Below are 22937 nucleotides of genomic sequence, written 5' to 3'. Positions count from 1 at the left end.
AGAGGAATAAAAGAGTTGTGCTTAGAAGTGATTTATTGAGTTATATTAACAGAGGTTATATAAACAATAACTTCCTCACACCACACTATTGATCATTTTACAAAAACTGCACAACACAGATTGTAATAATTGTTCAGATTACTGTAGATAAGTTAGAATAGATAAGTCTAATTGTTGTTGGGTTGTTTTTGTACATTTTCTCACACTACTTCATTGCGACACTTCCTCCTCTGGCTTACTGTAACTGCCCGTCTCAGATTTAAAACACTGAAGCTTGTTTACAAACCCAAAAACTGAAAAAAACGCACCCTTTACAGCACTTATCTCACCCTGCACTGCACCAAGCTCTTTTCGATCCTTGATCACTGAGTGTCAGGCCCTATTGTCTCTCCGGGGGAAGACATGGTTCAAGACTCCTCTGTTCTGGAACCTAGCTGGTGGAAGAAATAGCCACCTCATGTCCAAACAGCTGAGATACTCGCAGTTTTCAAACATTATCTAAAGACTAATCTCTTCCAGCACCTCTCCTATAGAGAAAACCTTGCCTTCTAACCAAATTCTCACTCAAAAAAATGGTATACAGGTGGCCACAGATGGCAATAGTACACACATCCTTCACTCGAGTGGAAGTACATATAATTGTGTTTTAAAGGTCTCATGGGCTCTGACATGTACTTTAGTAAAAAGTAGCCTTTACTACTACCTGTTTAAGTGTCATGCTGGTAACTGGACCTCACATCATATTAATATATTAATACAAAACTATTTTAATTTAGTTTTCTAATGATTGTATCCAGGCTGAACATCCACCATATAGAACACAAGCAGAGAAAAGATGATAATGATCAGGAATGTCTCTGTTCTCAGTCATGTTTACATAGCTGACACCCTCTGACTCATCCATGTTAACCCCATACTTCTTGTTACCCTCTGTATTGCTCATTGTGAGCTTCGTAAACTAGCCTACGTCTGTGGTGTGTGAGAGCCAGGAAATGATACATCAGTGGTAGATTAAAAAAAGCTGCGCAATAACAAGAAATTGGTTGATGGTCTGAAAACGGTGCGCAGTGTGAAGAAAAAATATTAATCATATCATCAAATAGATTAAAACTAAAATAAACGGTCTGGTTTGAAAATGTAAGAAGTGGTAAGCACAGATATTTGTGTAAAAAATTTAATGAGTGAAAGTAAAAAGTTGTCTGAAAAATAAATAGTGTCCTCCTCCGCTGATGGCATACATAAGTCTGTGTCCTAATGAACCAGTATATTTATTATTAGAGAATTTAAATGTCCTTTTAGATCAGGCCATTTGCCAAATGCCAAAAATCAAAGTACAGTGAGGAAAATAAGTATTTGAACACCCTGCTATTTTGCAAGTTCTCCCACTTAGAAATCATGGAGGGGTCTGAAATTGTCATCGTAGGTGCATGTCCACTGTGAGAGACATAATCTAAAAAAAAAAATCCAGAAATCACAATATATGATTTTTAAACTATTTATTTGTATGATACAGCTGCAAATAAGTATTTGAACACCTGTCTATCAGCTAGAATTCTGACCCTCAAAGACCTGTTAGTCTGCCTTTAAAATGTCCACCTCCTCTACATTTATTATCCTAAATTAGATGCACCTGTTTGAGGTCGTTAGCTGCATAAAGACACCTCTCCACCCCATACAATCAGTAAGAATCCAACTACTAACATGGCCAAGACCAAAGAGCTGTCCAAAGACACTGGAGACAAAATTGTACATCTCCACAAGGCTGAAAAGGGCTACGGGGAAATTGCCAAGCAGCTTGGTGAAAAAAGGTCCACTGTTGGAGCAATCATTAGAAAATGGAAGAAGCTAAACATGACTGTCAATCTCCCTCGGACTGGGGCTCCATGCAAGATCTCACCTCGTGGGGTCTCAATGATCCTAAGGAAGGTGAGAAATCAGCCCAGAACTACACGGGAGGAGCTGGTCAATGACCTGAAAAGAGCTGGGACCACCGTTTCCAAGGTTACTGTTGGTAATACACTAAGACGTCATGGTTTGAAATCATGCATGGCACGGAAGGTTCCCGTGCTTAAACCAGCACATGTCCAGGCACGTCTTAAGTTTGCCAATGACCATTTGGATGATCCAGAGGAGTCATGGGAGAAAGTCATGTGGTCAGATGAGACCAAAATAGAACTTTTGGGTCATAATTCCACTAAACGTGTTTGGAGGAAAAAGAATGATGAGTACCATCCCAAGAACACCATCCCTACTGTGAAGCATAGGGGTGGTAGCATCATGCTTTGGGGGTGTTTTTCTGCACATGGGACAGGGCGACTGCACTGTATTAAGAAGAGGATGACCGGGGCCATGTATTGCGAGATTTTGGGGAACAACCTCCTTCCCTCAGTTAGAGCATTGAAGATGGGTCAAGGCTGGGTCTTCCAACATGACAATGACCTGAAGCACACAGCCAGGATAACCAAGGAGTGGCTCTGTAAGAAGCGTATCAAGGCCAGTTTTCAGACCTAAACCCAATAGAGAATCTTTGGAGGAAGCTCAAACTCCATGTTTCTCAGCGACAGGCCAGAAACCTGACTGATCTAGAGAAGATCTGTGTGGAGGAGTGGGCCAAAATCCCTCCTGCAGTGTGTGCAAACCTGGTGAAAAACTACAGGAACCGTTTGACCTCTGTAATTGCAAACAAAGGCTACTGTACCAAATATTAACATTGACTTTCTCAGGTGTTCAAATACTTATTTGCAGCTGTATCATACAAATAAATTGTTAAAAAAATCATACATTGTGATTTCTGGATTTTTTTTTTAGATTATGTCTCTCACAGTGGACATGCACCTACGATGACAATTTCAGACCCCTCCATGATTTCTAAGTGGGAGAACTTGCAAAATAGCAGGGTGTTCAAATACTTTTTTTCCTCACTGTATATATAATTTTATTCTTATCATTCTTGAATTAAAAGTGTCTTGAGATCGCTACTGAGCTAGCCTTTGAGCTAAGCTCTTCAGATCAGTGGTCTGCAGAAGCTAAACCTACAACTGTGCACAAACAAAAAATGTACTCACATGCAGTATTCCTGGTAAATGAATAAATGCTTTGTGTAAATATGAATACTGCATTCAAATACGTTTTTGTTTGTGCACAGTTGTAGGTTTTCCTTACGTAGGACACTGATCTTCACAATTGAGCTCAGGCAGAATATTCTTTGTGTTTTTATTCACATTTAATCTTGGATGTGTTTATTTGAATGTATTGAATGTAACAAAGCACATTTTGTGAAACACCATGAATAGACACACCTCTCTACATAATCACAGATCTTTTCATAGTCAGACATCTATCCATAGTCCCACTTCTGTCCACTGTCACACATCTGTCCACTGTCACACATCTGTCCATTGTCACACATCTGGTTAGGCACACATCTGTCCATTGTCACAGATCTTTTATCATGGTCAGACATCTATCCATAGTCACACGTCTGACTACTGATACTCACACATCTGTCCATAGTCACACATTTATCTATTTATGTATTTATCTACACGTATCTTCATACTCACACATTGGTCCATAGTCACACATCTGGCTAGGCACACATCTGTCCATAGTCACAGATCTTCTATCATGTTTAGACATCTATCTATAGTCACACATTTGACTATTAACAGTCGCACACCTCTGTCTATAAGCTCTCAGTGATGGATCATATCGCATTGCCCTCTCCAATATGGCGGACACGTTGGCGTGTCCTGGTTAGCCTGCGATGCTAATCCACTGTTTACCTGATGCCTGTACGGCAGGAGGCGATATACTCGGAAAACTCGGATATTTTCCCTTTTCTCGGCTCGACTTTCCACAGAACATTTACCCCGAAATGATAAATATATCAATATATCATATATAAGTCTTATACTAACGGCGTCTATCTAAATAAATAAAAAGACAATGAATTAATTTTCCTACGACGGTTTTTTTAAAGCTGCGGTCACCAGACGAAGCTAAGGTAGGCTAAGCTAAGCTTTTTTTTTTTGTTAGCTAGCTAACTAGTTTATTACATTGAGAATGTAATTAAAGTTAGTGATTCGGTTAGTAGGTTATATTCAAGAGTTAAACTATGAGCTATTTAGAAAAATAACCACCAACCATTATAACTGTAATAAAGAAGGTCGAGTAGTTTGCATGCTAGCTAGCTAAAACACAAGAAATCAAAACCACGAGAAATGATTAAAATAAGGGGAAATGAAATGAAATAAAATGGTGGGATGTGCTGTAGAGAATAGGAAGGATTCCTATTACTTGGGACTGCGGATATACATCCAGAACTATGGAGTAGGGAATAGGATTAGTGTAATGGAAAGAAGGGAATCCAGGGAAGAGTGATGATGGTGCAGGGAATAAGGAAAAAAGAAAAGGAATAGGGAATACTGGTAGAGAATCAAAAAAGGGAGTAGGGACTAGGGATTTGGATTAGTGAAATAAGAAGGGAATCTGGAGTTGGGAGTAGGGAACTAATGTGGAATAAAAAAAAAGGGGATTCGGGACATTTGGAGAAAGGAAGACTAGAAAGTAGGGAATACAGAATTGGGAATGAGAAACCTGGAATAGAGCTAGTAAACTGAGAAGGGTATTTGGGTGTAATATAAAGTAGGCAATACTGAGAACTGAATAGATATTACAAAATATAGAGAAGGGAATATGGATTAAGGAATATGGAGAAAGGAACGTAGAACGGGATGTAGGGAATATGAAGTAGGGATTACAGAAATAAGAGAACGTTCTTGTACATAAGCTTCTATGTGTGACACATCAGTTGTGTGTGTGTTTGTGTGTTAGAGCTTTGTGTTCAGGATGTGTGCGTCGGTGAAATACAGCTCTCGCGGTCCGGCTCTCATCCCTCGCATGAAGACCAAACACCGGATTTACTACATCACACTGTTCTCGGTGGTCCTGTTGGGTCTGATTGCCACCGGAATGTTCCAGTTTTGGCCCCATTCCATTGAGTCCTCAGCCGAGTGGACTCTGGACCGCCGCAGTGTGCATGATGCCCCTCTGGTCAAACTTCTTGCGTCCAGTCCCATTCCAGAGAGAGGAGATCTGAGCTGTCGCATGCATACCTGCTTTGATGTCTACCGCTGTGGCTACAATCCCAAAAACCGCATCAAGGTGAGTTGGGGAACGATCCAGAAACCCTTCTTCATCAGCTTCACAATGTCCTTACCATGTAGCTTTAGCATGAACAAAATATTTCAATAATTATTTACACATTTCAGTCATTCGATTAAAAAAAAAAACACCTGATTGCTCTTACTGACGAAACTATAATTTTTACAGTATAATATTCAAATACAATTTAAAGATAAAGAGAATTAAACTGAAGTATGTTAAGGATAAGTCTATTAACCTGAAAATGATTTTGGATTTAAAACTTAAATTAAACTAAATTATACTTAATTTTTTTATATAAAAATAAATAACATTTATTAACACTAATTAAAACGGTACTGAGTACACAATTAAAATTTAAAACAAGTGATATTTGTGTTAAAGCTGTTTGATTGATAAGTAATAAATGGAAATAAAACAGCAAGTTTGAAATATCTTATTATTTCCAATTGTAAATAAGAATTATTTTAAATGCTTAAATAAGTAGCCCTTATATTCTTCACTTTTCTTATTAAATAATCAGCATTTTCTAAAACGAAGTTATTGAAGTTATTGTTATGAAATTTAACTTGTGTTGGTTAATCCTTGTGTGTGTGTGCGCGCGTGCGTGTGTGTGTGTGTGTGTGTGCTGTATGGTTGCAGGTGTACATCTACCCCCTGCAGAGGTTTGTGGATGAGGTAGGCGTGCCGATCAGCAGTAACGGTCTGTCTCGTGAGTATAATGAGCTGCTGAGTGCCGTCTCTGACAGCGACTTCTACACTGACGATGTGACTCGCGCGTGTCTCTTCATCCCCTCCATCGACGTGCTGAACCAGAACTCACTGCGTATCCGAGAAACTGCTCAGGCTCTCGCCATGTTACCCAGGTCAACTCCTTAAAAACAACTCTCTCTCTCTCTCTCTCTCTCTCTCTCTCTCTCTCTCTCTCTCTCTCTCTCTCTCTCTCTCTCTCTCTCTCCTCTTTCTCTCTCTCTCTCTCTCTCTCTCTCTCTCTCTCTCTCTCTCACACTCTCTCTCCCCCTCTCACTCTCCTTCTCTCTCTCTCTCGCTCTCTCTCTAGTTTTTTCACTCTCTAATTTTCTTCCTCTCTGTCTCTCTTTCTCTCCCTCTCTCTCTCTCTCGCTCTCTCTCTCTACTTTTTTTCACTCTCTAATTTTCTTCCTCTCTGTCTCTCTTTCTCTCCCTCTCTCTCTCTCTCTCTCTCTCTCTCTCTCTCTCTCTCTCTCTCTCTCTCTCTCGCTCTCTCGCTCTCTCGCTTTCTCTTGTTTGGGTGTTTTTGTTGTTTTGGTGCGAGGAGTTCACACCCACAGTGAAACTAGTCATTCATAGGCACCTGGAAGTACATGTATGTGGAAGTGTGCAGATATTGGTTTCTTGTAAGTGTTTAAAAAAAGAGTTTTCTTATGTAAACATGATTTAATGTCGTGTGCGTGTTTGTGCTTACAGGTGGGATAAGGGGATGAATCACTTGCTGTTCAACATGTTACCTGGAGGACCTCCAGACTACAACACAGGGCTGGATGTTCCTAGAGACAGGTGACTTTCTCAACACGGTGCCGGGTTCATTTATTATAAAAAAAAATAGAATATATTATTTAGTTATTTCTTTAGTTATTTCTTATGCTTTTCACTTATATTCATTTGTAAAGTCTCTGTATTGAAAAATTGTTGACGAATCCTAGACATGCAGAGTACATGCACTTAATGCGCTAATGGTCATTAATGTACTACCTGCTGTGTTTGAGTTAAATACATTAGAAGTTTTAATACTTCATTTCCTAATTAAAAGAGAAGGTGTGATTATAGCAGTTTCGGTCCACTAGAGGTCAGCAGCAACCCATTCCTGATCTGTCCTGAGTTGACTGATTTACAGCTGTATAAGATATGCCTCAGGTTTGTTTTTTGATTGATGCTGTGCAATCCCAAACGAGTGAATGAGGGTCAGAGAGATGATTGTAATATCTCAGTTCTCAGCCTCTTCCTCAGTCTTAGAGTGAAGAAGGTAAGCTTTATGTGATCAAAAGCCCTGAAATGGCAAATACTTATCTGAAACTGTAGGGTATTTCATCCAGCTGTGCTCCATTTGGTGTGTAACCTCAACAAAACCAGCTGCTATTGTGTGTGTCTTCAGATTTTGTTCGGCATCCTGATCTTTGCAATGAGCAGCTTCTGAGAAAAAATAGAAAAATAAAAGCTCACAATAGAGACTTATATGGAAGTCACTATAGTTTATTAATATCACTTTATTAATGATCTATAGATTTTCTCAGTATTTTGTAAAAACTTAACTTTATTATTGGCAGAATGCTTAATGTTAATATAAAGCAAAGAATCCGAGACAGAGAAATATAAATAAATACATATGTTATTTTTTGCATAGAGCTTTGCTAGCTGGGGGCGGTTTTTCGACATGGACATACAGACAAGGCTACGATGTCAGCATCCCAGTTTACAGCCCCCTGTCGGCTGAAGTCGACCTCCCTGAGAGACAGCCCGGGTCAGTTCCATTCTTATGCTTCTTATCAATCAAAAACTATTCAGTCAATTTGTTCATTTGACATAAACAATGTGATTTTCAGCCCCAGGCGATACTTCATCCTGTCATCTCAGACCGCCATCCACCGGGAATATCGCACAGAGCTGGAGAGGCTGAAGGAGGAAAACGGACAGTCCATCCTCCTGCTGGACAAATGCAGTAACCTCTCTCAGGGTGTGGCCTCGGCTCGGAAACGCTGCTCCAAGGGTCAGACATACGACTACCCTCAGATCCTACAGGTAACTCGCCACCCTTGTTTTTGTCGTTTTTTTATTTTTATTTTTATGGATTCATCCCAGCTTGTTCTTTTTTTTAAATGTAACTTTTAGAATGGACATATTCACAGATTGTTTGGGTATATTATTATTATTATTAATATTACTATTACTATTACAGTTACCAATTCATTCATTCAAACATTTATCATCTCTAATCATTTATTCATCTCATCATCTCTGATCTTCCATCATGCTTTGTTTATATTTAGAGCATTTATATATATATATATATATATATATATATATATATATATATATATATATAATATATATATATATATATATATATATTATTTATATATATATATATATATATATATATATATATATATATATATATATATATATATATATATAGTAAATACCAGAGGCTGGTTTATAATTATTATGTTAAAAATGCAGATTTTAATAAAAAAAAAAAACATATAGGTACATTTTAAATTTAATAATTTAAAAGTTTTTCTAAATGTTTTGCATCTCAGCTTAATTTTGCCTTCCCACAGATAATTGTATATTTGATTGACGATTATATATTTTATTGTGTTAGACTGTGTGTCTCAGCACGTGCAAACGTTTTGTCTCTAAACTGCTCTTTGTTGTTATCATTTGTCAGGAATCTTCATTTTGTGTGGTCTTACGTGGCGCTCGACTCGGTCAGGCCACTCTAAGTGACGTGCTGCAGGCCGGCTGCGTTCCCGTCATCATGGCTGATTCGTACATCTTGCCCTTCTCTGAGGTGCTGGACTGGAAGAGGTACATTATATTTATTATATATTCATTACATTGGAAAATACTGTAGTTTAATTGTTTTATATTCACACTTATGATGTCTATAAAATACTTTTAAAAGTTACATAAAAATTTACAAATTATTTTCTTTTTCTATTGTAACAAGTAACAAGTTGTTTTGTGAGTAAAAGCGTCTGTCTGTCTGTCTGTCTGTCTGTCTGTCTGTCTGTCTGTCTGTCTGTCTATTTGTCTATCTATCTGCATATATAAGCAGTGTAATGGTACACAAAAACAAGTTTTTTAAATTTTCGTAAGGTTTGGGGGAAGAAATGCAAAATACATCAAATTGCTTGTTGTTTTTTATTAACGCAGTTTATTATTATTAACATTTGTGAACATCAACAGTTAATATTTTTTTTAACTATTTTAAATAAAATGTCTGCTTGGGTAAAATAATATATCAAATGATATTCATAGGGGAGTGGTGGCTCCAGCGGTTAAGGCGCTGGGTTGCCGATCGGAAGGTCGGGGGTTCAAGCCCCGGTATTGCCAAGCTGCCACTCTTGGGCCCTTGAGCAAGGCCCTTAACCCTCTATGCTCCGGGGGTCCCTTACGAGGGAAATATCAAGGTCCGTGACGTCGGAGTGACGTGGGGCCGCCTTCCCGTGGGCTCACCACCTGCAGGAGGGACCGTAAGGGACGGTGCTGTGAGGATTGGGCAGCGGTCGAAGGCGGGGGTCTGCTTAGACTGCTGCCCCCCGCGACCCGAATTACGGATAAGCGGGAGAAAATGAATGAATGAATGAATGAATGAATGAATGAATGATATTCATAATATTTTATAAAAAATAAAATAGAGTAAAAGCAATTCACTTTTGTTATATTGATTAAATTGAGTAATCAATTAAATTTGCACAAAATAATATTAAATATTTTATAATATTTAATAAAAATAAAATAAATAAATCAAATTAATGCAAATAAATGGTAAAATGAAATAGTTTACATTTGTTACCATTTGGGTAGTACAGGTGTGTGTGTGTGTGTGTGTGTGTGTGTGTGTGTGTGTGTGTGTGTGTGTGTGTGTGTGTGTGTGTGTGTGTGTGTGTGTTTTACATTTAATATTGAATTTTAATATTGAAGATATAAGCTACTTAACTATGCTTATTTCAGCATAGTTTAACAAATGTCCTCAGTAATTCTATTCTTAATTTATTCACTGTCTCGAAATGTGGAATTGTCAGGATTGTCTCCTTTTTGAAAAATTTTTGAAACGACATAAAACACTAAAGAATACATAGTGCTAGCGTTAGCACTACGGTTTCTTCAGCATTTTCATGCATGCGCAAAACAAATTCTATTTCCAGTGTGGAATAAGTAGCCACAGTGACACTGCTAATGCACAGGGTTTCTTTTTTAATCCCCTGGCATTGTTTTGTATGTTTTCAAGTTTAATAATAATAATTTTATATATATATATATATATATATATATATATATATATATATATATATATTGATATTGATATTGTCAATTGATTAATCACATTATTGTCACATATGATTGTCATGATTTAACTCGTGATTAATTGCAGCTCAATCACACATTTTTATCTGTTCTAAATGTACCTCAAATTACATTTACATTTGCGGCATTTGGCAGACGCCCTTATCCAGAGCGACTTACAACTGAGCAGGGAAGGGTTTTAGGGCTTTGCTCAAGGGCCCAGCAGTGGCAGCTTGGTGGTGGTGGGATTTGAACCTGTGATCTTCTGATCCAAAGCCCAATGCCTTAACCATTGAGCTACCACCTCCTAAATTAATACTTTTCTTGTTTTTAATACTCTAATCAACTTGACCATGGACAAACATGCATGCTTTTTGCAATTGTATGTTTATTAGTGAAACCAAACTCAACATAGAGCATGAATGCAAAATATTCTTGTAAATGTTTTAAAGTAATTATAGTGTTTTAAATTACGTAAACCATCAGGACACCTAACAGAAGTTTTGCTGTTTCAACATTGTTTTAATTCTTTTGTTATTTTAAAAATTGTAATGAATTTCTGCAGGTGTTTTTTTTTTTTTTTTTTTTTTTTTTTTTATCTTTATCTTTATCTGAGTAAAGAAAGAAGGTTATAATTAAATGTGTGCTGGGCTGAAGGTTTTTAATTTGCTGCATTAATTGTGCACTAATAAATGTAGTTTTGGTAAAATGAATTTGCGTTAACGCGTTATTATTTAGTAATTTTTTATTATAATAATTATGTGTAATATATATATATATATATAATTACACACACACACATATTAATGCAGGAGTAAACCCACATTTACACTAGCTATAAAGAAATTCTGTGTTATAATAATTTATTTGGCTTTTATGTTTTCAGAGCCTCAGTCGTCATTCCAGAGGAGAAGCTTCCGGAGATGTATACGATTTTGAAAAGTATTCCTCACAGACAGGTGGAGGAGATGCAGAGACAGGTAAGGAGGTGGATGTTAGGTTAAAGGATTCTTGTTCAATGAATTGTTTCATTAATTAATCATTCATAAATAATTCAAGAGGAAAAGTATTTAGTGTCACACACAGAAACCAGCTTCTTATGCTGATTTTAATTTGATGGTTTAAAAGAATTTGAGTAATTCAGAAAATTTTTTATTTTATATATTTATCATAGTTATATGTTTTACATATATATATATATAATAATGTTGTTATAAAGTTCTTAAATCATACAACAGCTTTAGTTTCTAGGTTTATATTAATGTGTTCACTTGCTTGCTCACAGTGGATACGGTGTTGATACAGCAAGTTTTTTTATATGTTGAACATGTCAGAGGTGAAACTTTAAGCTTTATGTTTTGAAGCAGGAACCACGCTTTATCACTGATTATATTCTTGGAGCAGCCGGACACACAGAGTGTGTGTGGATTTAATACATTTAAAAGCAGGTTTAGTCCAGGGATATTGAATTCTATAGCATTTTAATTAATGCAGACTTTTTACACACAGAATAAAGTTTAACCAGGAGTTCACTCAGTTGTCTCAGATATGGATCTGCTAAACCCTGAGCTGTCATGTGAAGTTTAATACAGTGAGATGTTATGACCTCTGTTCCTTTACACTAACATTCCCGTCTGTGATTCTTCATAACCGCGTCTCCCTCGACGAAGTGTTGGGGGAAATAATTGCTCCAGACATGCTGAGGCCAAAAATAATATTAGTCTACTTTCCCCTCCCCCAATGCTGTACATGAAAATTATTTCAAATAATTTAGTTAAGCATATTACTACTACTGTTTCATGCTATCTGAGTGAAGATTAGTATAAACATATGTCCAGATGTTTATATATATGTTTATACACACACACACACACACACACACACACACACACACACACACACACACACACACATAGTGTGGTTTTGAGAATTATCCAAAGCCGCAAGGTCTGAACCTCTATATATATATATATATATATATATATATATATATATATATATATATATATATATATATATATATATATATATATAATTTACTTTTCCAAACATATCAAGAGTTTAAGCATACTTCCTGTTCTGTTGGAGTTGTGTTGACCTAGGATACAGGATACACTTATGTTTAAAGTTTAAAAGTCTTTAGATTTCAGATTGAATTGAAGGAAATAGGCAGAATAATACAAATAAAATAAAAATCTAATTTGCATTTAAACTTTTTAATGATTGCATATTTAATTTCATATCTAAATACCATAGAGATCTTAAAACTTCATAGAATTGTGCATGAGTTGTACATGGATACATTTCTCATTACAAATTTTTTAAAATACAACACCTATAATACTTAATGCCATTGTAAAAGAAAAAAGCATTTTATGGATGCAAGATGCTGATTCTTATTTCACCAGCAGAGGGCACAAGCATTAATTCTTCCCCCATTATGTGTTCTGTCATTGAGTGTGTTTGTGTGTGTATATATATATTTGTGTGCGCGCACGCATATATGCAACGCGGCCTTGTTAAGCATTGAGGTTGCATGTTTAATACATCCCTCTGCAGCCAAAAAAGAGAAAACCTTGGTGCAATATGCAGTTTATTTCCAGAACATCACCTCTGGATTTTTTTGGTCATGAAATACACCCCCCCCCCTCTTTTTTTTTTTTTTTTCTCTTTTAAAGGAGGCGCTGTTGGTTTTTAGGTCAAACAATTTGTTAGCTACGTGTTAAAACAGCTGCTTCTCGGTTAACATCAGTTTTTTTCCTACAGACTGAGACCCCCCTAGGAGTGCTAAGACTTTTTCGATTAGATTAGTGTGCAGACGAGGCTCAGGAGGAACACAAAAGGGGTTTGGTTTGTTTGTTTATTTAATAGGTCAGTTGTTTGTTTTATGCCGTGTCAGTAACAAGGTGTTTGGGGTGTAGGACTGATTGTTTCTGTCCTAATGAGATTCCTCTTTTGAACATTATCAGGAGCGATAATAACAATAATAAGACCAGAATATTTGACATATTGAACGTTTTTCTTTTAGAGTTATTGAACGTAATACAGTAAATGACATGCATTTATTGTTTTTATTCTTGTTAACTCGAGTGCTATGAATACACATTTTTTCTTCCGCGGACACTTTTTCACAGTAATGATAATAGTCCGTCAGAGCCATCCATTATCTTCTTTCTCATGCAACCTCACCTCATAAAAATTCCTCCAGGAAATTAAAGGTGAGAAGAGTTTGCCTCTTAGAGCTCAATCTGTGCATGATTTCTTTTTGGTTTTAATTTTGTTTTTTCCCACTTTGCTGTCTTTCCCTCTTCGGACAGAAAGCTTTCATCACGGTATAATTTACAGGCATCCACACTTCCCATCAAACCCCACCCTCAGGATTGCAAAGTCTTTTTCAGTCATCTCTTTTTTCTTGTCCATAAAAAGAAAAAAGCCGTTTTCGTGTCGTTGTATTTCTTTTCGGCGTTTAAGGGCTGAGAAGCTATAGGGGATGAGGACGGGATGGGACGGGGAGGGGGGAGGGAGAGACAGAGAGAGAGATATGGAAAGAGCGAGCTTGTAGTAATGCAAAACTCTCTGCGGACCATGTGACAACAAACACGGCTGTCAATAAAAGTGAAAACGTGCTGTACATTTGGAGGCAAGCTGCCGACAGAGCGAACAGAGAGACGAGATCGTTTTCTCAGAGTCTTGACTGCTTGTTTTTTTTTGTTCTCATGAGAGGAAGGAAGGAAATTGTATAAGTATAACCTCAAGCTACTGAAAGTTTTTATTCAGATTTTTTAAAACCGATATTTTACTGGCTTTTTAAATGTAATTGTTTTTTTGTTTTTTATTTTACTGGCTTTTTAAATGTAATTGTTTACTAAGATTTTTCTGTCACTCATTGATTTCTCAAGTGGCGTGAACTATAAATTACCCAGTAAGTGTTTATTGTTTAGAAGTGTGCAATTTGACAAAACATCACAAAAAGAAAAAAAGAGGAAGCATGATCAACAATTACATGTTTCCTAAACTGAGTAATTACTGGACAGATTTTGTTATCAAACACTGCTGTTGTAGTAAAATAATCAATGATTTTTTTTTCCATTATTATCAAACCATTCCTTTAACAACACATGCACAAACGTTTTACTCCTCTAATACAACATACATTTACCAGTGAGTGCAGTCTTTTGCTGACTTTTATCCTGTTTATTTTTCTATTTTTGGTCTCTGTTTTTCCATTTGTTATTGATCGTTTTTTATTATTATTATTTAACATTATCGCAATCCTCATCTTAAGCAAACACTTTTCTCCTTATAGAAAACTCCTAATTGGAAAGAAAATTGTAAGGATTTTTTTCCATGCTATAATTTTCTTGTCTATCATCCTCAGTCCTCATTAGGGGGCAGTTATAATAAAAAAAATCTAAATTAGATGTCTCTAACACATACTTAGAAAGTGGACGGGGGGAAAAAAGACATGCGAGAATAATGTATTGCTTACCAATTTACCCTGAGGGTACAATCCTGTCACACTTGTGGCCGTTACGTTAATGCAGCATTACAGTAATTTATAGCACACAAGTGCTGGTGTTATAATGCTGAGTTTTGACAGCAGTAAAGTGACATGACCTTGGACCTCAAGCTCATGGTTTTTGGAGCTGCAGCACCCGTTCCACTTGAAGAAGGGAAAAAAGGTTGAAAGACCAATGGGCTGAAGAGCTCGTAATTATCCAGAGTGTTCCCTACAGTCGTGTCAGCAGGTTTTAATGATGCCAAAATGCCTTTGAAAGTGTTGAGGAAGGTCAAGAAGGCACCAGGAGGATTCTGGGAGTGTGGAGGAAGACTGAGGAAACGTTGTAAAACTCGGAAAAGCCAGGCATTTCTGATACGGATATGTGCAATGGAGAGGTCGTTCAGGGTGGGAAGTCATAAACTCGCCTGATGTCAACAAAGTGGTGGTAACTTTGTTATTTCCAACAGGCTAAATTCTCAAATCTGATTGGCCAGTATTTTCTGCAGTTTTTTTTCATAATTTTTTTTTATTATTTTTATCATAACAACTGCCTTGGAGTGTATTTCTGGAATGATGGATTCTTATCAATGTCATTGTATTTGTTAACATGGCTACTTATGTATTTATATTTTGTTAGGCGATGTTAATTGAACGTGTAATGAAGGAGTCTCCAGTGCAAATGCATTTGCAATTATATATAAAATGCATTTGCACTGTTTGAACACTAGAGGTCCCAATCTCTGTAACCCGTACAGTGCATCTGGAAAGTATTCACTTCACTTTTTCCACATTTTGTTACGTTACAGTCTTATTCCAAAATGGATTAAATACATTATTATATTATACCCCATAATGACAACGTGAAAGAATTTTGTTTGTAATCTTTGCAAACGTATTAAAAATTAAATAATGAAAAAAATGATGTACAGCTTTTGCTCAATACTTTGTTGAAGCACCTTTGGCTCCAATTACCTCAAGTCTTTTTGAGCATGATGCTACATGCTTGGCACACCTATTTTTTGGCAGTTCCTCCCATTCAGGTTGGATGGGGAGCATTCAGTGCACAGCCATTTTCAGATCTCTCCAGAGATGTTAAAGTCTGGGCTTTGGCTAAGCAAATCACTGACATTCACAGAGTTGTCTTATAGCCACTCCTATGTAATTTTGGCAGCGTGGTTAGGGTCATTTGTCTAGCTGGAAGATTAACCGTCGCCCCAGTCTAAGGTCTGAAGCAGGTTTTCATCAAGTATATCTCTGTACATTGCTGCATTCATCTTTCTAACCCTAGATCCTGACTAGTCTCCCAGTTCTGTCTGCTGAAAAACATCCTCGCAGCATTGATGCTGCCACCACCATGCTTCACTGTAGGGATAGTATTGGCCAGTTGATGAACAGTGCATGGTTTCCTCCAGACATGATGCTTGGTATTCAGGCCAAAGAAATCTTTGTTTCTGATGGTCTGAGAGTCCTTCATGTGCCTTTTACTGAGAAGTGGCTTCCGACTGGCACCCCTACCATACAGGCTTGATTGGTGGAGCGCTGCATAGATGGATGTTTTTATGGAAGGTTCTCCTCTCTTCACAAAGAAACGCTGGAGCTTTTCTGGAGCTGGAGCTTTCAGAGTGACCATCGAGTTTGTGACCACCTCACTGTCTAAGGCCCTCCTCTCCCGATCGCTCAGTTTGGCTGTTCAGCTCCGCTCTAGGAAGAGTCATGGTGGTTCCAAACTTCTTCCATTTACGGATGATGGAGGCCATTGCTCTCATTGGGACCTTCAATGCTGCAGATATTTTCCTGTACCCTTCCCCAAATCTGTGTCTCGATACAATCCTGTCTCAGAGCTCTACAGACAATTCCTAGGACTTCATGGCTTGGTTTGTGTTCTGACATGCACTGTTAACTGTGGGATCTTATATAGACAGGTGTGTGCCTTTCCAAATCATGTCCAATCAACTGAATTTCCCACAGGTGGACTCCAATCAAGTTGTAGAAACATCTCAAGGATGATCACTGGAAACAGGATGCACCTGAGCTCAATTTTGTGTTTCATGGCAAAGGCTGTGAAAACTTATGTACATGTGATTTATTTTTTACATTTTTAATACATTTGCAAAGATTTCATACAAACTTCTTCCACTCATTTATGATGGGGTATTGTTTGTAGAATTTTCAGGAAAGTTAAGAATTTAATCCAGTTTGGAATAAGGCTGTAAAATAATAAAATGTGGAAAAAGTGAAGCGATGTGAATACTCTGCGGGTGGGCTGTAGAGTAAAAGCATTTTGTGGAGTGTGTGTTTTTTTTTACGAAGATAGAAATTATCTACACTTCTGGATCGTAATGACTGACATGTAGCATGTTATAAATTATTATATTCCTAAATAACTTTCAAATGATCTGCCATTTGATCTACTGCAGACCTCATTCTTTTTTTAATTATATACATTTACCCTCTATAGATGTTTTACATTTCTTTTTTGATCAGTTTTATTCAGACAAAAATAAAAATCCCTGTTTGCTATTGTGGCAAAAGTACACACATCCTTCACTTAAGTAGATTTACAGATAGTCATGTTTTAAAATACTCAGGTAAAAGTTGAAGTACTGACAATACTTTTTTACACAAGTTACAGTGAAGTAGTTTGGGCTCTGACAGTAAAAAGTAGCCTTTACTTCTACCTGTTTTAGTGTCACGCTGATAACTAAAAATATTAATAATAGAGCTGTCAAACGGTTAAAATATTTAATCGAAATTAAGCGAATGATTGTCATGAGTTAACTTACGATTAATCACAACCTAAACACACATCTGTTCTTTATATACCTTAAATGAATACTTTGTTTTTAATACTCGAATCAACATGTGCATGGACAAATATAGATGCTTTATGCAAATGAATCTTAATTATTAGTGAAACCAAACTCTTGTTTGGTTTCACGTATGTTTCCACACGGACGGTTAATGAGGTGATACCGGAGAAAGTGTACCTCTTCTTACTTTCATACGGATCAAAGAATCAGAGAATATTTGTTTTCAATGTGATTTGGTTCATTTAAAAGTATTTTGTTTGTGAGGTAGGTATTCACTGAGATTCAGGTTGTTTTATTTGTGTCTGTGAAGAGAGATGACAGAGACAACAGAGAGCGCTGCCTGTTTTCTTTATTTCATAAAAGAACAGCATTTTGTTGTTGTTATGAGTTTGTACAAATCAAAGAAGATCCTTTACAGATTTGAATGGTGTATTGCTCTTCTCTGTACAATCAAAAAAGAGTAATTTAAGTTTGTTTTGCCGTTATGAGTAAAAAAATGCGATTGTCGCTCAGGAGGGTTAATTGTCGGATGTGTGCATAATGCCGGATTTTGGTGCTTATTTCAAGACTTGCCGCATCAGTAAAACAAATGTTTACTGATTCAAAATTACTATTTGGTGGAGTTTATTTATTGGTTTATATCTGAGTAAAGAAAGGATGTCATGAATAAACGTGTTGCGCTGAAGGTTTTAATTTCAACACTTTTATATTTATTTATATCTTTCATAAAAATGGTCAAACAGAAATGCGCACTGCATTAATCACGTTCATTTTGACAGCCCTAATTAATATATTATTACAAAACAAATGTTTTATTTTTTTGCCTAATGAATGTATCCAGGCTGAACATCCACCATATAGAACACAAGCATGATCGGGAATGTCTCTGTTCTCAGTCATGTTTACATCACTGACTCCCTCTGTCTCATCCACGTTACACGTTAGACTTCTTGTTTCCTTCTGACTGCTCATTGTTAACTTCGTAAACTAGTCTAAATATGTGGTGTGTGAGAGCCAGGAAATGATACACCAGCGGTAGATTGAAAGTAAACGCACAAAAACAGGAAATATGTTGATGGGCTGAAAACGGTGAGCAATTAGAAGAACAAATATTAATATTTCACCAAATAGATTAAAACTACAGTAACGAGGCTGGTAGGAAAATGTGAGGAGTAGAAAGTTACAGATATTTGTGTAAAAATATAATGCGTGAAAGTAAAAAGTTCTGATACCAGAAAAATGTACTTATGTACAGTAACGAAGTATTTGTACTTCATTACTTCACTCCTCTGGTTATTAATTTATATGTAACAATTTATTTTTATTTTAGCAAAAAAATTTTTTATTTCATCCCTTAGTCTGCAGCCTTTATCTGTTCCGAATGATGTCATTAAACATATCATTTTGTTGATTTTTTTTAGGCTCGCTGGTTCTGGGATGCATACTTCAGCTCAATGAAGGACATCGGTTTGACCACTCTGCAGATCATCAATGACCGCATTTACCCGTATGCAGCGCGCACGTATGAGCAGTGGAACAACCCTCCAGTCGTGGTGAGTGAATTAGTAAATTAGTAAAAAGGGAAAATTACTAAAATGGAGATTAAAACTAAATAGAAAAAAAAATTTATAAAGATAATTAAAGCGAAGACAATCGGAAGAATATAATTTGTTTTTAAATCTAGAAAGTTTATACTCAAAAGAAATATTGCGTATAGAAGTATAGAAGTCAGAGGAATATAAAAATGTAAAAGTCTTCAGGGATTCAGGGATCATTTAAAAACACTATTAGTGAATAATTAGTGAAATTTCAACTAAGTGGAATTTCATAAGGTAATAAGGTTTTATTTCATTGAAGTAAAAAGTATACAAATAAACAAAAAAAAGAATCTAAGAAAAAGAAGACTTAAAAAAAAAAAAAACTATATTTATTTTCTGTAAATTTTATGCCTTAAATGTTGAATTCCTGCAGAGAAATATCTATTTTGTAGAAGGATTTAACAGTGGTGGTTTGCAGTGTGTGAGAGTCTGGTGTTTTTATCTCAAAAGTAAAAGAAAAGCTGCAACATGAATAAGATTCAGAACTTAATTTCTTTTTTTGTTTTTTGTTGAGACGAACATTGGTTTAGGAAATAAGCTACAAGCAGGTGGTGTGATCAAGCAGAGTTACTTTTACAACCTTAAAGTTGATTAAGATAAAAAAAAAAACAATAAAAGAACGTAATTTAACGTCGGTGTTTCGCGAGTTCCTGTCTTTGCTTATGTTATAGCAGCTATAAACATTCCTTCCATCACTATCCTATATTTTTTCCTCACTCTGGAAAGAAATGCTTTTCTACAGCAATGTTTCTTTTTACACGGTGTATCTGCCCTGCGAATGAGACGCTACGATAGAAACGATATGTTAGTAGAAGGGCATTAATATAAACCTCCGTTACACTCAGAGACCAGAAACCAGAGCTCACTTAGGCTGTGGGGTAATATATAAATTTTGCATGTTGTTTTTTCTCTGAGCTTCAGGTAAATGTGAGGTCATGTGATACAACTTGTCTGTTTTCTTTGGTCATGGTAAATAAGAAGGAATCACAACTTCCTTTTTTAGCTTTTAACAATTCACAAATGATCTCAAGATTTAGTGTTTTGTTCTGCTTGTTAGATGTTTCACTTGACTTCATCGCTTGGTGTTGTGTCTCAGGGTGCTGTTATCAGGCATCGGTCATTGTTACTCTGAAACTACGAAAATATCAGGAGAGGTCAATTGCACCATGTTTCTGTCTTCTAAACATTCCAGCATTACAGGAGAGATAAAATACTTTCTCAGCCGAATCGTACAACGCTATTGAAACCGAGCACAAAATAAATCAAGCTTTTTTTTTTCTTTTTCTTTTTTTTTTCTTTTCTGCCGGTCTGTATCCACCAGGACATAATTGAAAACACATTTCTCGAACTCCTCGGGTGTTTTTTGAGATGCTGTCAAGGCCGCCTTTTGTGTTGCAGCTCTGAAGGGACTCAGACACGAGTCAGATCAATGCAGGAAGAGTCAGGCCCATACATCACTGTTTCCTTACATTTTGTTTTTTCAGAAATGTATTTCAGGTTCCATTTGAATGTTGTCTTGATTTAGCTCTTAAAAGCATTTTTAAATGTAAAATGTTTATTGAATGCTAAGCTAGTTGCAATTCAGTTGGCTATTTTTTCCTCCCCCTTTGGTTAACATAGGACACCACATCACATCAATTTATGTCAGATATGATATTTGTTTGTTTGTTTTCTCTTGACCTTCAGGGGGTGAAAAGGCAACCTAATTGGTCAGGGGTGAAAAAAAAAAGGTAACCAGGTTGGTCAGGAGGTGAAAGGACAACCTGACAGGTTAGTTAGTGAAAGGGCAACCTGATTGGTCAGCAGGTGAAATGGCAACCTGACTGGTTAGTAGTCAAAGAGCAACCTGATTGGTCAAAAGGTTTAAAAAAAAAAAGAAGCAACCTGACTGGTCAGGAGTGAAAAAGTATTTGATGTCAGTGTGGAAAAACAGTAATGCAGATATAGTATAAATGTAGTTAAACGAGTTAAATACTCTGTAGCTTGAAATATTTTAAAACCTGCAAGTTTTTTCCCAGAAACCACTATTATTTAAAATCACGTTTCGGATCCAAACTCTAAGCAGCGGTCAGCATGGACAGCAGCACGAAGGTGGGCTTTTCATGTTCCTAACTCTTTGTGATCGAACAAACGTTCACGCTTTCATCTGGCTTCCATTTCTGCCTAATCCCGAAGCAGCACTCGCATGATTCCAGCTGCAGGACACGCCAAAGCTTCCTCAGCCCACATGAAAGAGCCTGCAATCCCTCACCATCACTCTGATCCGCTGGTACCTCCTCTAACGATCTCTTCAAGAGTATACGATCATTACAACCAATTCGTGCTCTAGTATACTTTTGTACTATAAATGATAATTGCCAAATATTTGTTTTCAAAAGAGGCAACAAGGTGATTTTACGATCAGTTAAGTTCTATGTTAATTTATGTTATCTAAGCAAAATAAGTATGTCTTATGCAAGTGTGAATGAGCAAGCAAACGATATAAGTAACAAAGTAAGAAAGCAAGTAAATAAGTACATATGTAAATAAGTGCACTTATGCATTTATGCCGTTTGGCACACACCCTTGCTCAAGGGCCCAACAGTGGCAGCTTGGTGGTGGTGGGATTGGAACCTGTGACCTTCTGATCCAAAGTCCAATAACCAATGCCTTAACCAATGAGATACCACCTCCCAGTAGCATTAATAATAACCAAAAATGTATGTAGTATTTATATGGTGCAAAGAAGTTGTAGTATTTATATGGTGCAAAGAAGTTATTCTGTATGATTAAGGGTTTTTTTTGTTTTGTTTGTGTCATCTATAGGATAAAAGAAAATGTAGTCTGGGTTATGGTTGTCATTTTGATAAAAAAAATTAATAAATTCTCGACACACTCCAAATAGCAGGTGAACATCAGATATTTCCTCACAAAGCATTTTTATGAATCTCGTATTCCTCTTGTTTATTTTTCTTACTTTTCAGGCGCAACCCAAACCACACTGGAGCCTGCTCAATTAAACCCAAGCACTTTCAGGTTCCAGGTCGAACACTCACGCACCGCTTTACCACTTAGATGTCACAGTGGTGCTTCAATTATTTCCCTCTCGGCTCGTGTGTTCGTGTCAGACACTTCAAAGAAATTCCCGTCGCCTGAAACGCTTCGTTTTTATTAGTAGGACCGTTGACTGGTGTCGAGCGAAAGATGACTGTTTCTGTGGTGGCAGACCGTGGAGGATGCACTGAGTTGGTTAACCACCGCCTGTCGCGTGTGTGTTGTGAGCACCTGTAGGAGGAGGAGCCTTGTGCTAGAGTTCATGAGAAATATATAGAGCGTAGCGTCTCTGTGCAGTCTTTGAACCTTTTATTAATGATGCTGCACACGCTCTAGTGCAGTCTATATGCACATTATTAGGAAGATTCTGCTTGATGTTGAATTTTCTATAACTACAGCTCTGACAGAGGTGCAGCAGCCTTTCATTAATGCACTTCTTTTAATGCTTTGGTGTTTCTGTAGTCATAGGAATGTATGGAGGAAGTCTCCAGTGTCAGCATTTGTAATAGTCCGCGGTAAAGCTTTAACTCAGGATTTGTAATTATAATATAAGTACAATTGTTTTTGGAAAAGCCTCTGGTATACGAAGAATAAAACCCTCACAGACATGCTTTTATGGAAAAATGATAACCTTCAGGGTGTGAACAGACACTTGATCACAGTTGTTTGTTTTCAGACTAGTAAAGCACAGATGCTCTGATTCGATTTGATTCAGAAGATCCTGATTTGATTCTTGAATTAATTTAATTCAGTTCTCACATTGATTCGACTTGATGTTTC

At 36.7% G+C, this 22937-nt stretch overlaps 1 protein-coding gene across 1 annotated transcript in view; it reads left to right on the top strand.

Annotated features, from left to right (window-relative positions):
- Positions 1-3701: 3701 nt before the first annotated feature.
- The window catches only part of ext2 (exostosin glycosyltransferase 2), a 35854-nt gene continuing 16618 nt past the window's right edge, over positions 3702-22937 (top strand). Inside the window, exons 1-9 of the mRNA XM_083558519.1 lie at positions 3702-4006; positions 4837-5166; positions 5809-6032; positions 6613-6702; positions 7547-7663; positions 7746-7941; positions 8594-8733; positions 11102-11195; positions 18948-19079. Of these exons, the coding sequence (XP_083414645.1) occupies positions 4852-5166; positions 5809-6032; positions 6613-6702; positions 7547-7663; positions 7746-7941; positions 8594-8733; positions 11102-11195; positions 18948-19079 (1308 nt within the window). The 5' untranslated portion in view covers positions 3702-4006; positions 4837-4851. The remainder of the gene's footprint in view (positions 4007-4836; positions 5167-5808; positions 6033-6612; positions 6703-7546; positions 7664-7745; positions 7942-8593; positions 8734-11101; positions 11196-18947; positions 19080-22937) is intronic.

This window comes from Silurus aristotelis (assembly GCF_946808225.1).
Source record: "Silurus aristotelis genome assembly, chromosome: 13".
Lineage (NCBI taxonomy): Eukaryota > Metazoa > Chordata > Actinopteri > Siluriformes > Siluridae > Silurus > Silurus aristotelis.
This window is presented reverse-complemented; position numbering and strand designations above follow the sequence as displayed.